General features: G+C 33.3%; 1 protein-coding gene across 1 annotated transcript in view; it reads right to left on the minus strand.

Annotated features, from left to right (window-relative positions):
* suclg2 (succinate-CoA ligase GDP-forming subunit beta) overlaps nt 1-14346 on the minus strand; it is a 170599-nt gene extending 156253 nt beyond the window's left edge. The window contains exon 1 of the mRNA XM_048173302.1: nt 14178-14346. Coding sequence (XP_048029259.1) covers nt 14178-14261 — 84 coding nt within the window. The 5' untranslated portion in view covers nt 14262-14346. The remainder of the gene's footprint in view (nt 1-14177) is intronic.
* Between the last annotated feature and the right edge of the window lie 1480 nt (nt 14347-15826).

Genomic DNA, 15826 nt, shown 5'->3' on the forward strand with positions numbered 1-15826 from the left:
TCATTGTGCATAATAAAAAACATTAAATCAGAGAGATAATTTTTCATGAATTTCCATGGCATAAAAAATTAAAAATACATATATCAGTTGCATAATCACTGCATAATTTACATTCAAGACCTACTGTATTTGCCATATATCAAAATCTCTTTTTCCCTGGGTTAAAGAAACTCCCGTAAAATGATATAGGGGCAATGACTTAAGAGATAGGTTATTATTATTAATGAAAACTTAAACTTTTAAAAAAAATTTTGTGTAATAAAGCTAAACACACACATAAAGGTACTTGAGGCTGTGCTGTATTGTGAATAAGTCACGCACACCCTTCAGCCGTGACTTATTCACAATACAGCACTAGCCTCGAGTACCTTATTGCTTTTATAAAACGGTTACCACACAACACAAATATTAAAGCCAAAAATATGTATCAATGCAACTTTAATGAAGTAAACTTTCACTAAAAGCCTTCCTTCCGCCGGAAAAAATAGTCCCTGACCATGAAAAGCAACAGAAGTTACATTATTACGCCATTAGAAGGCGACAAAAACTGTCTTTATGAGTGTGTCAGTCAGTAGCGAAGACTTTTACATTGAAAAGACTGAATTGTTGTGAACACGTAACAAGACGCAACTGACAAATGCTTTGACTAGTGCTGTCAGTCATGGGAAAACCCCTTAACTGTTAAAAGGACAAGATAATACATCAGACATTTAAATTTTTTTTTTTTTTTTTAAATGAACATAGGACTGACCTGAAGGAAAATGCTAAATTTACCTGCAACAGCTAAAACGCTGTTGTCGAAACAGCCAAAAGCACAAAAAGTTTTCAGTTTTTAGTTGAAAATGGTGTTGTGTAAATGCCCCAAAAAGTGAAAAATTGGTAAATATCACAAAATATATATCACAGTCATTTTCTTGTAAATTCAACCCAAGTTATACTATGTTTGTAAAAATATTATATTATATTACATTACATTATATTATATTAGTGGAATGTCTACCTGTTGCACAATTCTAGTTGTACAGTAAACCACCATACCTACTCTGCATTATATGATAATTCTTTCCCTAATTATCAGCATCTGATGCTTCGACAAACAGTACTTAAGAAGCAGCCCAGTCGTCTGTATCGGATCCTTCATAGCGCAGTCACAGGCCAGCAGTCTCCAGGGGTTAAAACCCTCATTACTAGTCAGAGCTCTGCCCTAAACCCTTTGAAATGACTCTTCTTAATTAGCACCTCCAAATGGCCTCACATTTAATTAACTTGTGGAATCCTTGAGGGGCGTTTTGATTTAAGAAATTAACACATTTTCCCATTCCTGATTGTAACTAATTGGTTTACTTTATTCAGAAATGATAGCTGCCATTTGTCGTGAATAATACAAAACGGGTATTAAAATAGTCCCATCAACAAAACAGAGGTGCAAATTTTGTTGATAAACCAGGGTTCGTTATAATGTAAGATCATTTGAGATATTAATAAGATGTATTTACGTCCTTCCTGCATTTACACAAACTAATTAGAGAAAAACATGCGTACAGGAACAAATGGTGAAAATATTTTAATTTAGAACATCAATATTCTTTCGAAGTCACAATGTAGGATAACGAAGCAATGATTTAATTAGCTTGTGCTGGGGAAAAAAAGTCAAAGTAATTTGTGATCTCTGAATGCTCTCAGCTCTTTTTCATTGTCGGGTTTTAACGTTTGACTTCCGTTCAGCAAGGTCAGGTGAGCAGTGGATGAGCAGTAGCTTTTGACAAGTTGACAAGAGAGCTCCGTTAGGCCGTAACGTGTGCGTGTTAGCAGAGCTGAGTTAGGGGGAGTCAGCAGAGCATGCCAAAGGATTTAGATCGCAGAGATTTGCATCATGGGATACGCCTTTTGCTTAATCTCCTAAAGACAGACACGGGCTGAAGGTGAAGGCAACTCTCTACAGATATAAATTTAGCAATTAGCATAGTTAATAAGGAACATCACTTAGAAGAGAGAGGTCTGGAAGAGTGAGGTCAAGTCTGCGGACAAATGGAAGTGGGCGAAAATACTGAATCGTTTATAATACAAGATTAAAAGAAGAATTCACTCATTTACTCATGAAACTCTTTCTTCGATGGAACAAGTTAGAAGACTATTTTACATGCTCAATGTTTTTGCAATTACAATGAACTTTCAAAGAACTGCAGCTTTCAAGCTTCATAAAGGATGCAAAATTAAAAAAAAAAAAAAAAAAAAGTGGTATATGACTCAAACTCTACACTGGTCAAAAGTTTGAAATAATTAAGATTTTTTATGTTTTTGAAAGAATTCTCTTATGCTCACCACAGCTGCAAAAATACAGTAAAAACGGTAATATTGTGAAATATTATTACAATTTAAAAGAACTGTTTTCTATTTTAATTTATTTTGAAATGTAATTTATTCCTGTGATGGTAAAGCTGAATTTTCAGCATCATTACTTCAGTCTTCAGTGTCACACGATCATTCAGGAATCATTCGATATGCTGATTTGGTGCAAGAAACATTGCTTATTATTATTATCATCAATGCTGAAAACAGTTGTGCTGCGTAATAGTTGTGGAAATTATTACCATTCAAAGGTTTGGGGTAAAATAATTAAAAATAATAATAATAATAAATAATTTTATTTAGCAAGGATGCATTAAATTGATCAAAAGTGACAGTAAAGAAGATTTCTGTTTCAAATAAATGTTGATTCATCAAAGAATCCTGAAAGTTATAGTTTCCACAAAAATATTAAGCAGCAAAAACTGTTTTCAACATTGATAGCAATAAGAACCATATTAATAATTGAGCACCGAATGAATGTTCCAGGTCTTCTGAAGCCATTCCATAGTTTTGTGTGAGAAACTAGCTAAAAATTATAATTATTTACTGATAAATCTTGAGAAACAGCGCTGAATCATTCTTTTGAGTTTGTTTCTGCTGATTTGATGCACTAGACCAGTCTGAATGATTCGTTCATAAATCAGACTGATCTGATTTTCAGATTCAACTCACTCAATGATCCGGTTATGGTACGGTCTGTTTCTCACACAAAGAGTACTTTTATGATACTTTGTGCTTATTTTTGTTCTTTTTGAAGCTTGAAAGCTTCAGTTCCCATTTATGGTACCTGTGTGGACAAAAGCAACCAAAGTTTTAAGATTTTTTTCTGAATTACAACATATATTTTTCGGTCTGTTTCTCACACAGAGACCTTTATGATACACTGTAAAAAGTCATAAGCTATATCTACTCCATAAAATTTTGGCAACAGATTAGAATTGAATTGAGGTAGAATTAAACAAATGAATTCCTTAAATGTCAACCAAGTAAAATTTAAACAAAACATATCTGAATAACAGACAGACGTCTTAATGAAGAACTTATTTTTTTATTGCCAACATTGAAGATACCTGATGATAACAAGCAGAATCACTGAAGGAAAGAGAAACACAGGGATTAACAGAGGTTTAGATGTTGATTTTATTGAAAATGTTTTATCATTATCATCATTATGGTGATCAGTGTTTCATTTAGTTGGGAAGTCTGACTCTTTGCTTTTTATGTCAGATTGTGGTTTTTGTAATGGTTTTTGCTAATTTTACACATTTTAAATGGTTGACTTTTAAGGAATTCATTTGGTTAATTCTAACTCGATATGTTGAATTTAATTAATATTATAACTTGTAATCTGTTGCCACAATTTTATTGAGTAGATAGTGTATTACTTTTTACAGTGTACTTGTATGGTGCTTATTTGTTCTTTTTGAAGCTTGAAAGCTCCAGTTCTCTTTATTGTAACTGCATGGACAAAAGCAACCAACATTTTAAGAATTTCATCTTTCCCGTTCAATTGAAGAAGGAAAGTCAAGTTTTTATAGTAATAATGACAGAATTTAAATAATTAGTAAACTGTTCCTTTAATAAACAACATTTAAACTGTTCTCCAGCTTTATGCCTTAAAATGAGCCTTTGAACATCCATGAAATCACAAACCAACTGAATAAATATCAAGATAGACAGACTTTCAAAGTTTTTTCTGAACTGTCATTGGCACAACAGTGCCAACAGATCGTATAACAACTTTTAATTTCCTGTAACATTAAATATCGCCTCATCATAATCATCATTACAGAAGAATTATCCCAAATGGGCCGGGTATACGAGTCCCATAGGAGCTTTGAAAAGAGGCACCTCTCCTTCAAAAGACTGCCGACAAGAACTCTAAATGATTGCCGCCTTCCTAAATTATTGAAAAAGCCTAAACAGCCCTCATGAGCAACAGAAATGGCTATTAACCTTGGCGAAACGATATTCAAATCCAGTTACAGCAAACTTGCTCTACTGTATCCCTGGCGGCCAGGAAATGTAAATGTGTTCTCGCTGTGGACAGATGGGAGAAACGCATGCCGTTTGAAGTTCTTGCACCAGAGGAGTCGCACCCACCCACCCCTTGTTTAAAATATTCAGCATGCAGCCTCATCCAGCAGACTCCCCTGGTCCTGTTTCGACACTCCAGTCGAGCTTTTCAAGCTGCTGCAGCGTTGTGAGGCGAATGAGCTTTGACGTCTTCAATCGTTGCGTAAAGATTTTTCACCGCCCTAGCGAACGAACGCAGCGGCAAATGTTCCTTTAAGTTTAGAGATGCAGCAGTGGCACGGTGAGGGTTGTGCTGGGGAAAACAGCTCTGGGATTATCTCTACGTCCAGACAGGAATTTCTGAGGCAGCGTTGGTGTTATCGGCCATCACCTGTCTTTCTTTTTTAGGCATTGTCATCATTGACAAGCCATCTCTAATTTTCGAGCTGTCATAAAAGATGTGAGTGAATTGCCGTGATACCTACCTGCCAGTCACGGCTCCTGAGCTCCACTACAGAGGACTGGCAGCTGGCTAATCACTGCCTCTTATCTTTGTGGTAAATGTCCAAAAAACAGATTCTGTAAAACTTCAGGCAGTCTGTTCAAAGAAACTTGAGTGTGCAGTTTTGTGCACTTTGCGAGGTCTGATGCAAACTTGGGCTGGGTGCAGGGTTGCCAGGTCTGTTCAACAAGAGTAGCACAATGGCCAATCAAAAGTAGCCCAAAAATAGACAATTGTCTCTATCGGGCGGCCGAATTCTCCACTGAATTTGTACATTTGGGGGGTGTTTTGGGGGTGTTGGAGCTCCAAAATCCTACGTACAGAGGTGGAAATCAACCCGTGGAAAAATTTACCTGCGGCAACAACTTAAAAGTAGCCCTGTTCCATGGAAAACAGTGGACTTGGCAACATTGGCTAGATGATACACATTTCCCAATTTGATTTAATTCTGATTTACAGTTCCAATTGGATTCAATCAATTCTGATTCAATTGGTTATATTTAGGTATTGCTCTAAAGCAGTGGTCGCCAACCCGTCGATCGCTGTTCCAGTAGCTTGCGAAAATAACAGAAATATGAGTACAAAAATACATTACATTTCTCCAGTCTTTGTATTTTTGTATTTATTTTTATGTTATTTTCTGGAGCTACTGGGACAGACAGATAAAGGTAAATAGCCCACGTTAGCCTGTAAAACGGCCGTTAACAAGAGGCCAGAGATGCTGAAGACGGACGCGAAGAGGAGAAAATTCTGTAACTTAGCAGGCAGAGCAGCTCACTGTTCACGATGCTCGAAATACAGGAAGAAAATATAAATATTGAATTGGGGGTGAGGGATTATGAATTCATCTCTAAAATGAGATCAGTCTTCAGGAAGATTTCGATGGCAATGGCATTTTATTTTCCTCTTACCTCCGAATAAAGTAGCTAATTATTAGCGCATTTCAGCTTTGTTTACAGCGGTAACCAAGGAAACGCTGTATCACTGCTGCTCCATAAGCGCCACCTGCTGTCAGAGAGTGAATCTGCGTCTCATTCAGCCTGCTGTTTTTGTTTCATGCTTTTTTTGTGTGTAGCATTTATAATTTCACAAAGATAAAGTCAGACCGTTCTGTTTTTGCTTTAAATCTTGAAATTAAATCTAATTCAAATAAAAAACAACTGCTCATGCAACGTGCGTAGCATCTTTGGATTGTGATTAAAAAGCAGTGGTTCCCTCTAATTTGAAATGGCTAGGTATTTTTGTTTATTATAATAATATTAATAATAAATATCTGCAACCAGTATCAGAATCGGCCAATTTGCTTGTAAAAATAATTAAATAAATAAATCAGAATCTACACTGACCACGAAAAAATACTAAATACAATCTGGGCTGTCTTTTTCTATCAAGTAGATCTTGTCTTTCAAAAAGGTCAAGGTCAGGGATCTTGGGCTTAAAAAGGTTGGTGACCACTGCTCTAAAGTATATAGGGAAACTTCAAATATGGTACATTATGAAAATTCTGAAACATTATTAATAATTTCACCAACACCAACAATAATGGACAATAACTGAACACCCAATCAGCATTTTCGAATGAAGGATCATGTGACACTAAAGACTGGAGTAATGGCTTCTGAAAATTTAGCTTTGCCATCACAGGAATAAATTACATTTTGAAATATATTAAAAAAAAGCTGTTTTCTATTTAAATAATATCGTATAATATTTTACAGAATTACTGCTTTACTCTTTTGATGAAACAAATGATAAATTCAGCCTTGGTGATTGAGCATAAGAGACTTCTTTCAAAAACATAAAAAAATATGAATTATTGGTAGTGGATATATAATTAGTGTTAAATTATTAAAACACTCCAATGAAAGAGTACAGAAAACCTCTAAATGAGCCTTATTCTTGAGAGATTCAGTCAGTTCATTAAGTAAAAGATTTGGTAGACTCATTTAAAGTACATCCTGCTGAGTTTGAGAGTCTTTTTGAATAATTAATTTCAATAATCTGCTCAAAAGAATCATTTGTTTGTGAATCAGACTAGAATGATTGAGCTGTTATTGATTCACTAAAAAAAAAAGATTCATATAAGACTCACTTATTTGTCATTCAGACCACACTAGTTACACTGCTTGTTATTGTGTGCAGAAAAAAAACATATTTTCTTCTCAATATTTCACAGCAGCACACATTTGTTTTTGTTTTTTTCTAAATCACATTCAATTCCGACAGCAAACTGTATATTCACTAACACTGAAGAGAAGAAAGTAAAAGAATGAACCTAAGAATCATTTTCATGACCGTTAAAATGAAGATCACCATTAATCGGAAAATTGCAAAAGTCTAAGCATGCAGTCACTGATTAATAAAAACGGCTCATTGATCGCCGTCAGTAACTGGCTGACAGCCAGACACCTAAGGAGATGGTGAAACATGGATCTGATCCAAACGTGAGAAGTCAAAACTGAGAGAAAAATGGAAAAAGAATCTCTTTAGTGTTTGAATCACATCTTGACATTAGTGCTTTAAAAATGTGCTTTATTGAATTACTTCTGACCTTCACACCCACAATTTAGAGGTCCTTGTCATCTTTACAAATAGCTGAGATAAACCTGTGCATTAAAGATCTATTACCATAAAGATGTCACTATTCACTGATACCAAAAAAGTCTTAAATAAGTCATTTGGATAAAGATAATATAACTGCACTTGGCACTATGTACCTTCTCATTAGAGCAGGTACTCTCTCTCTCAGATGGATGAGGCTTGTGCCCCATTGCAGCAGGTTGCATCTCATTATATGACCAAAATGAAAATATATGCTAGCTAAGCACTCTGCATGCACTGCTTAAACCACATCTTATGGCAGCAGAGTGGACTGCACGGAGTAATGAAGTGAAGCCTTATACACTAAATTGGTGTTGATCCAATGTCATTTTCCTGCATAGAACCTCTCTGTATAACTTTGAAACTCCAGCTCAGGGACAAAATTAATAATAATAAGGTCAAAAAGTAACAGATAGCACAAATTAAGCATTTAGTTAAAAATGAATTTAAACTGAAAAACAGACTTTCGTGGTGACATTAATGTTACGTGTGCTGCATTCTGGGAGCAGAGTTAATAAATGGACTGAATCCAGTGGCAAAATCAGGTCAGTCAGTGCTTCAACTAGCTGTGTGTACTAACATCACTGGAAAGATGCTTTAAAAGACAGAATGTTTAATGTTTAAAGTCCTTGTTCTGTGAACACACTGGTGTAAAGATTTAAGAGATGGTGTGCATTTTTCTGAAGTAATTTCAGAATAAAAAAATTGATGCCTTAAGAAAACAGATGTGACATATGTGGTGTTCAAAGAGGTAGCCTATATTGTGAAGCCAATAATGAGAAAACTGAATTTTGCTATTAAATGACAGCTGCTGTTATTTTCAGATTCCTGGATATATAACTTATTACTACACACCTGATAATTTATGGAGGTTTGGATAAACTAAACTCTACAAGCAGTGTTATTTTTGAATTATTTAGATATTATTAGTTTTAGTTTGAATTAGGGTTGTCACGGTACCAAAATTTCAGTAGTCTGTACCAATACCAGTAAAATTTTATGGTTCATGTACCAATTTTGGTAGCAGAGCAAAAGTGGAGTCCTGTTTTGTCTCATCTTTTGGTTATAATCGTCAATCACCGTTTCTGATACAATTGTGCATTTAAATATGGTTGTCAATCCAGAAACTTTGCAGTCAAACTTGTATTTAGATTGTGAATGGGTAATAAAAGGAAGCAAGAGAAGAGCCCTCCCTTTATTATCACCAAGTGTTTACACTTTGCTTATAATGAAAGGATTCACAAGTGTGAGGGTCGTGTTGAACAAAACAAAACCTCATGCATTTTCAGCAGTGTTAAAGGGATAGTTCATCCCAAAAAGTTTGTCATCGTTTACTCAACCTCAAGTTGTTCCAAACCAGTACGAATTTCTTTCTTCTGCTGAACACAGAAGAAGATATTTGAATATGGGTAACCAAACAGTTGATGGACCCATTGACTTCTATAGTTTTTTTTGTTTTTTTTCCCCATACTATGGAAGTCAATTGGCCTCATTTAACTCTTTGGTTACTTATATACTTCAAAATATCTTTGTTTGTGTTCAGCTGAAGAAATAAATTCATACAGGTTTAAAACAACTTGAGGGTGAGTAAATGATGACAAAATTTAAATTTTTGGGTAAACTATCCCTTTATCCATATTATTCTTGACTCACACCTCTGATACACTGTTTTAAAAAAACAAAAAACAAAACAAAAAATGCCTTAAAATGTTACATTTTGTCCTTTTTTTTTTTAAGTTTAGCCAACTTACTTTTTTTAAGTTGAAACAACTTTTTTTTTTTTTTTTTTCTTTTTTTTTTTTTTTTTTACAGTGTAGGCCACTGCGTTCACGTGCTCAACAGATATGATTTTGATTGGCTACAATGCTCAACACTTGTAAAAACATGCTGTAAATAGAAAACTTTGATGCTCAGAGAGCATTCAAACACAAACGAGAGTGTTTGAAAGCAGCGACTGTCTAACTATTTAAATTGCACATGAGGCAATTTTATATCAACCTTTTAATAACAATTGTTTCTACTCCAGTTTGTTGGTGTAAAATGTTTTTGTGTTTATTATAAATGACAATAACTTGTCAAACTTGACAATAACTGTAATAACTTTTTTTCATGACAGATTTATTCAAATACTATAAAAAAAGATTAATTGCGACTTTTTCTCAGAATTCTGACTTTTTAACTTTTTTACAATTGCGAGTTATAAAGTCAGAATTCTGAGATATAAAGTCACAATTGCATGATATAAAGTCAGAATTTTGTGTTTTATAAAGTCAGAATTCTGAGATATAAAGTTGCAATTGCGAGTTATAAAGTCAGAATTCTGAGATATAAAGTCACAATTGCGAGTTATAAAGTCAGAATTCTGAGATATAAAGTCGCAATTGCATGATATAAAGTCAGAATTCTGAGATATAAATTGCGACTTTGTATCTCAGAATTCTGACTTTATATCACGCAATTTCAACTTTATATCTCAGAATTCTGACTTTATAACTCGCAATTGTGAGAAAGTCAGAATTGCGAGAAAAAAAGTCAGAATTCTGACTTTATATCACGCAATTGCAACTTTATATCTCAGAATTCTGACTTTATATCATGCAATTTGCGACTTTATATCTCAGAATTCTGACTTTATAAAACACAAAATTTCGACTTTATATCTCAGAATTCTGACTTTATAACTCACAATTGCGACTTTATATCTCAGAATTCTGACTTTATAACTCACAATTGCTACTTTATATCTCAGAATTCTGACTTTATAACTCGCAATTGTGAGAAAGTCAGAATTGCGAGAAAAAAAGTCAGAATTCTGACTTTATAACTCGCAATTGCGACTTTATATCTCAGAATTCTGACTTTATATCACGCAATTGCAAATTTATATCTCAGAATTCTGACTTTATAAAACACAAAATTTCGACTTTATATCTCAGAATTCTGACTTTATAACTCACAATTGCTACTTTATATCTCAGAATTCTGACTTTATAACTCGCAATTGCAACTTTATATCTCAGAATTCTGACTTTATAAAACACAAAATTTCGACTTTATATCTCACAATTGTGAGAAAGTCAGAATTGCGAAGAAAAAAAGTCAGAATTGTGACTTTATATCACGCAATTGCAACTTTATATCTCAGAATTCTGACTTTATAACTCGCAATTGCGACTTTATATCTCAGAATTCTGACTTTAATTGCAACTTTATATCTCAGAATTCTGACTTTATAACTCGCAATTGCGATTTATCTCAGAATTCGCTTTAATCGCAATGCGACTTTATATCTCAGAATTCTGACTTTATAACGCAATCGCTTTAATTGAATTCTGACTTTATAACTTTGCGACTTTATATCTCAGAATCTCTTTATAACTCGAATTCTGACTTTGTATCACGCAATTGCACTTTATATCTTTATTTATCTCAGAATTCTGACTTTATATCACAATTTGCACTTTATTCTCAGAATTCTGACTTTATAAAACTTTATTTATATCTCAGAATTCTGACTTTATAACTCGCAATTGCGACTTTATATCTCAGAATTCTGACTTTATATCACGCAATTGCGACTTTATATCTCAGAATTCTGACTTTATAACTCACAATTGTGACTTTATATCTCAGAATTGTGACTTTATAACTCGCAATTGTGAGAAAAAGTCAGAATTGCTTTATATCACGAATTGAAAAAGTCAGAATTCTGAATTCTTTATATCAATTGCGCAATTGAATTCTGACTTTATATCACGCAATTGCGACTATATCTCAGAATTCTGACTTTATAACTCACAATTGTGACTTTATATCTCACTTTATATCTCAGAATTCTGACTTTATATCACGCAATTGACTTTATATCTCAGAATTCTGACTTTATAACTCACAATTGCTTTAATTCAGAATTGTGACTTTATAACTCGCAATTGTGAGAAAAAGTCAGAATTGCTTTATATCACGAGAAAGTCACTTTATAACTCACAATTGACTTTATTCTGACTTTATATCACGCAATTGCAACTTTATATCTCAGAATTCTGACTTTATAACTCACAATTGCGACTTTATATCTCAGAATTCTGACTTTATATCACGCAATTGCGACTTTCTATCTCAGAATTCTGACTTTATAAAACACAAAATTTCGACTTTATATCTCAGAATTCTGACTTTATATCACGCAATTGCGACTTTCTATCTCAGAATTCTGACTTTATATCACTTTATATCACTCAATTGCGACTTTATATCTCAGAATTCTGACTTTATAACTCGCAATTGTGAGATATAAACTAATATATATATATATATATATATATATATATATATATATATATATATATATATATAGCAAAATGCTCTCATATAAAGTTATTTTTCTAGCTAACTAATGAGTTTATGGATAGTCAATAGCTTTTTTTGACATAACATTTGTAATGTTAAGTGACATTGTATAGCCTACAAGTGGATTTGTTGATGTATTTCCCCGGCTGAAACACTAATTGAGCGATTACATGAGACAGGATCCATTTCGGTAAGTTGTAATGTATCTTTCAACATACCCTCTGGTGTTCACCCATGTATATTTCATGCTGTAACTTGTAGTAACGAGGAGATGATATGATCGGTTTACATGCACTTGATCCGTGCTGCCACTTGAACCGAGGTGCTACAGAGATCTGTCACGCCGTATTAAAGAGTGCCAAACAACATTTATTGCTTCAATATCATAATAAAATTGAAAGAATTTTAAAGTTAAGACTTTGCTTCATATTAAAAGTTACAAAGCGCAAAGCTGTTTGCGATTAATTGGATGGAAATGTTTAGTGAAGTTTTGTTCACACATCAACAGAAAACAGCACGGACTAAAAGATTTTCATTTAAGAAATCATATTATTACCAATTAAAATCAAGAAATTAATATTGTCAATTCAGATATAGTGTCCACACAGCTGACATGTTTAACTATTATAGCTTATCTATGTTGTGTTCACAAAATAGACGCTGAATACTGTCAAAACATGATTTTGGCCCTCCAAAACCATTTCGGCCCGAAACCAAAAATAGCTGTTTCAGACAGAGTTTTTATTCATTTTTATTTTAGTTTTAGTACATCAAGTTAAACTAAATGAAAATGAGAAATGTTATTTTTTTTTTTTTTTGCAAATAAAATAAGTTTAATATATTTTTTTAATATTTTATTTTATTTAAGATTTTAGATTTTATTTCAAGTACTTTTTTTTGTTGTTGTTTAGTTTTCATTTTAGTTTTAGCAACTATAATAACCCTACCTTCAAAGTAAAGGTAAAGTATATTTGTGCATGACTTTTACATTGGTTATGAAAGTTATAGTACAAAAACGGGCATTCTTATAGAGGGCAAGCCTCTGTCCTCTGACAACCACCAACACATTTGTTTTATGTGCCAACAGCCCCTGAACTATTTAGGGATATCAGTCAGGATTAAAAGAGAATGGAACGCTCCAGCTCAGATCTATTCAATGACCTACTTGAAACTTTTCCTTTTGAGTTTTGTTCTATAATGTCAAAATATAGCCTCCGACTTTCCATATGACTGAATTTCCATTGAAACTGCACTGTTGATCTACTTTGTCCTGTTGTCCTGGTTTACGGTCTGAATGTGCACAGGAAACTTTCAGAGCAATCAAAAAGCACAAACTACACAACCAGTCAGATGACACCCAAAATGAAGAAATATTGAAAATCTTCTTCATGTTGCAAGACCAAAAGAAGAACACAAGACAATCAGCCAAAAATACATATATTGCAAAAGATATAAGAATTATGACAGCAGGAAAATCTGTGTATAGCTAAGATAAATATTAAAATTGAACTTTAAACCTTGCCTTAGACTGACAGCAAATTGCTACTGGCCAGCTCAGCAGAAAGAGTTTCATCACTGACCGGTCAAAGGTTGAAAGATGGACGTGATTCTGTTCACTGACTGAACAAATAGAGGACAAACCTGAAGGTGAATCAATCATTCTTAGTGAAGCTTTATGAAAAAGATCAAAAAGAACCCAAAACACTCAAACGTATCTTTCAGAATCGGCGTTCCATAGCAGAATACACAAGCTAATGTACACTATTATTATCTTACGGCGTTTAATTTCTTGCTCACAATATTTAAAAGTGAATCTTTTCAATAGACTCTTCAGATTAGAAACTTTAGAATAGACATTTTAGATAATATCTAGAACAGAATCATTAGATTTGAAACTTCAGAACAGAATCTTTAAAACAGAAACTTCAGAATAGAACACTTAGAATACAATCTCTGTCTAAATGAATTAAATTAAAACTCTTATAAGACTGCGTTGCAGGTTAGGCAGGGTTTTATAAACATTCATTTGCAGACGTCAGTTGTCAAATTCCTTGTTGGTTAAAGTTTAGTAATATGACAAACTGAACATTAAATAAATGATTCTTCAAAACATCACAGATGGATGAACGACTGTCTATTTGTCAATCCACTAAAGCATCTATTCAGACCACTAGTTAAATGATTAAAGAATGAAACGATAACTGGTCAAATTAGTATGTGTGCATATATAATATGCAGAATAAAACATCATGTCTGGCGCTGTAAACAAACAGACAGCAGCTGCGTCCCGCATTACTCTGTTCTTTTGCTGCTCACACCACGCACTGGAGGATAAACGCACAGATCAGCGATCTGTTACCTGGTTTCTGCTCACAAGCAGTTGTTTAGTGCTCGCTGCTCGGAGTCCTCTCACAGCCGCCTGACATGCCATGGATGCCGCCATGTTGAACCGGAAGTATGTCCTGCAGCGCTGACACGTGTGTGAGGAGTGACAGTGAGCGTTGGCTGACTTTTGCAATGTTGTAGGTCTTCTGAAACCCACGATTCATTCAACCAAAGAACAGGGTTGGATTATTTACACTGCAGCATTATCTCCTTTACCTCAATGTAGCCAATAGGACAAATGTTCATTTGCACACATAACTATCTAGATGTAGGCATGTATTCTTAGGGTATTCGTTTTTTTTTTATGTAGGCCTACCTACATATATGAATACTGTATATCATAATGGAAATACATGAATGCATATATTATGTAGATCAATTTATATAAATATTGTTATGGAAGATCGTTTTTAAAATGAAATTTTATGGGATAAAATATATTAAGATAATTAAATACACCTCCGTCCATCCCAAATATGAAAAATCTATAAATAATAAATAACATTTTTTAATTTATCTTGTTTTTTCATGTATTTTTATTTAGTATTGCCAAAAAGTGTGCTTTATAAATATATCATAATGTAAATACATTAATGCATATATTATGTAGATTATTTACATAAATGTTATAAAAGAAAATTTAAATAAAGCTGTTGAATAATGGGATTTTATGTAAATACAATAAAATATATTAATGTAAATATGTAAATATATATATAAATACAATAAAATATATTCATATATATTATAATATCAATTATAAAAAAGTGAATAAAATAAAATATTTGTGTTTATCTTGGTTAAGTGTGTTTAAAAGTGTGTGTGTGTGTGTGTGTGTGTGTGTATATATATATATATATATATATATATATAATGTAGATCATTTATATATATATATATATATATATATATATATATATATATATATATACATTGTTATGGAATAGAATGTGAATATCTGTTGAATTATAAAATATAATTAAATGTTTTAATATAATAAAATACCCCCCCCCCCCCCACACACACACACACACACACCAAAAAGAAAAGAAAGAAAAATAACCTATCACTAATAAAAAAAATATTTTTATCTTGGATTGTTTTATATAATTATTGCCAAAAAGTGTGCTTTTTTATGTATTCGGTTATGTGTTGTGTGAAAAGCGCTATACAAATAAATGTGAATTGAATTGAAGCTATATTCAATCTTGTGTCTTGGTAATTTGCATACAATTCAGTGCCAAAGTCTTTCATCATGTCTCCACTAATCAAATGTCAAACAACACAACAGATTAAGGAATCAACACACAAACCAGGGATCATTTGTGGGATTCCATGTTGGAGATTTGATGGGTTGGATCGGCTCCATGTCAGGTCCCCAAACTTGGTGGTGTGTTTCTGTGGCGTTGATCAAAGTGAGGAGGTTTGATTTTCTCTCACATATACACACAATCTATCTATCTTTTCTACTTTCTTCTCTATTCTCTAAAAGCACTCATTACTCTCTGACAGTGAAAGGGCAGGAAGGGCAAAATGATCATAAAAAGCTGTGATTATGACAGAGAGACATTTGCTTCAAACTGATGTGTGTCAGCAGAAACCCATTCAGAGAGGATGATGAAC

Source organism: Megalobrama amblycephala, linkage group LG21 (genome assembly GCF_018812025.1).
Source record: "Megalobrama amblycephala isolate DHTTF-2021 linkage group LG21, ASM1881202v1, whole genome shotgun sequence".
NCBI lineage: Eukaryota > Metazoa > Chordata > Actinopteri > Cypriniformes > Xenocyprididae > Megalobrama > Megalobrama amblycephala.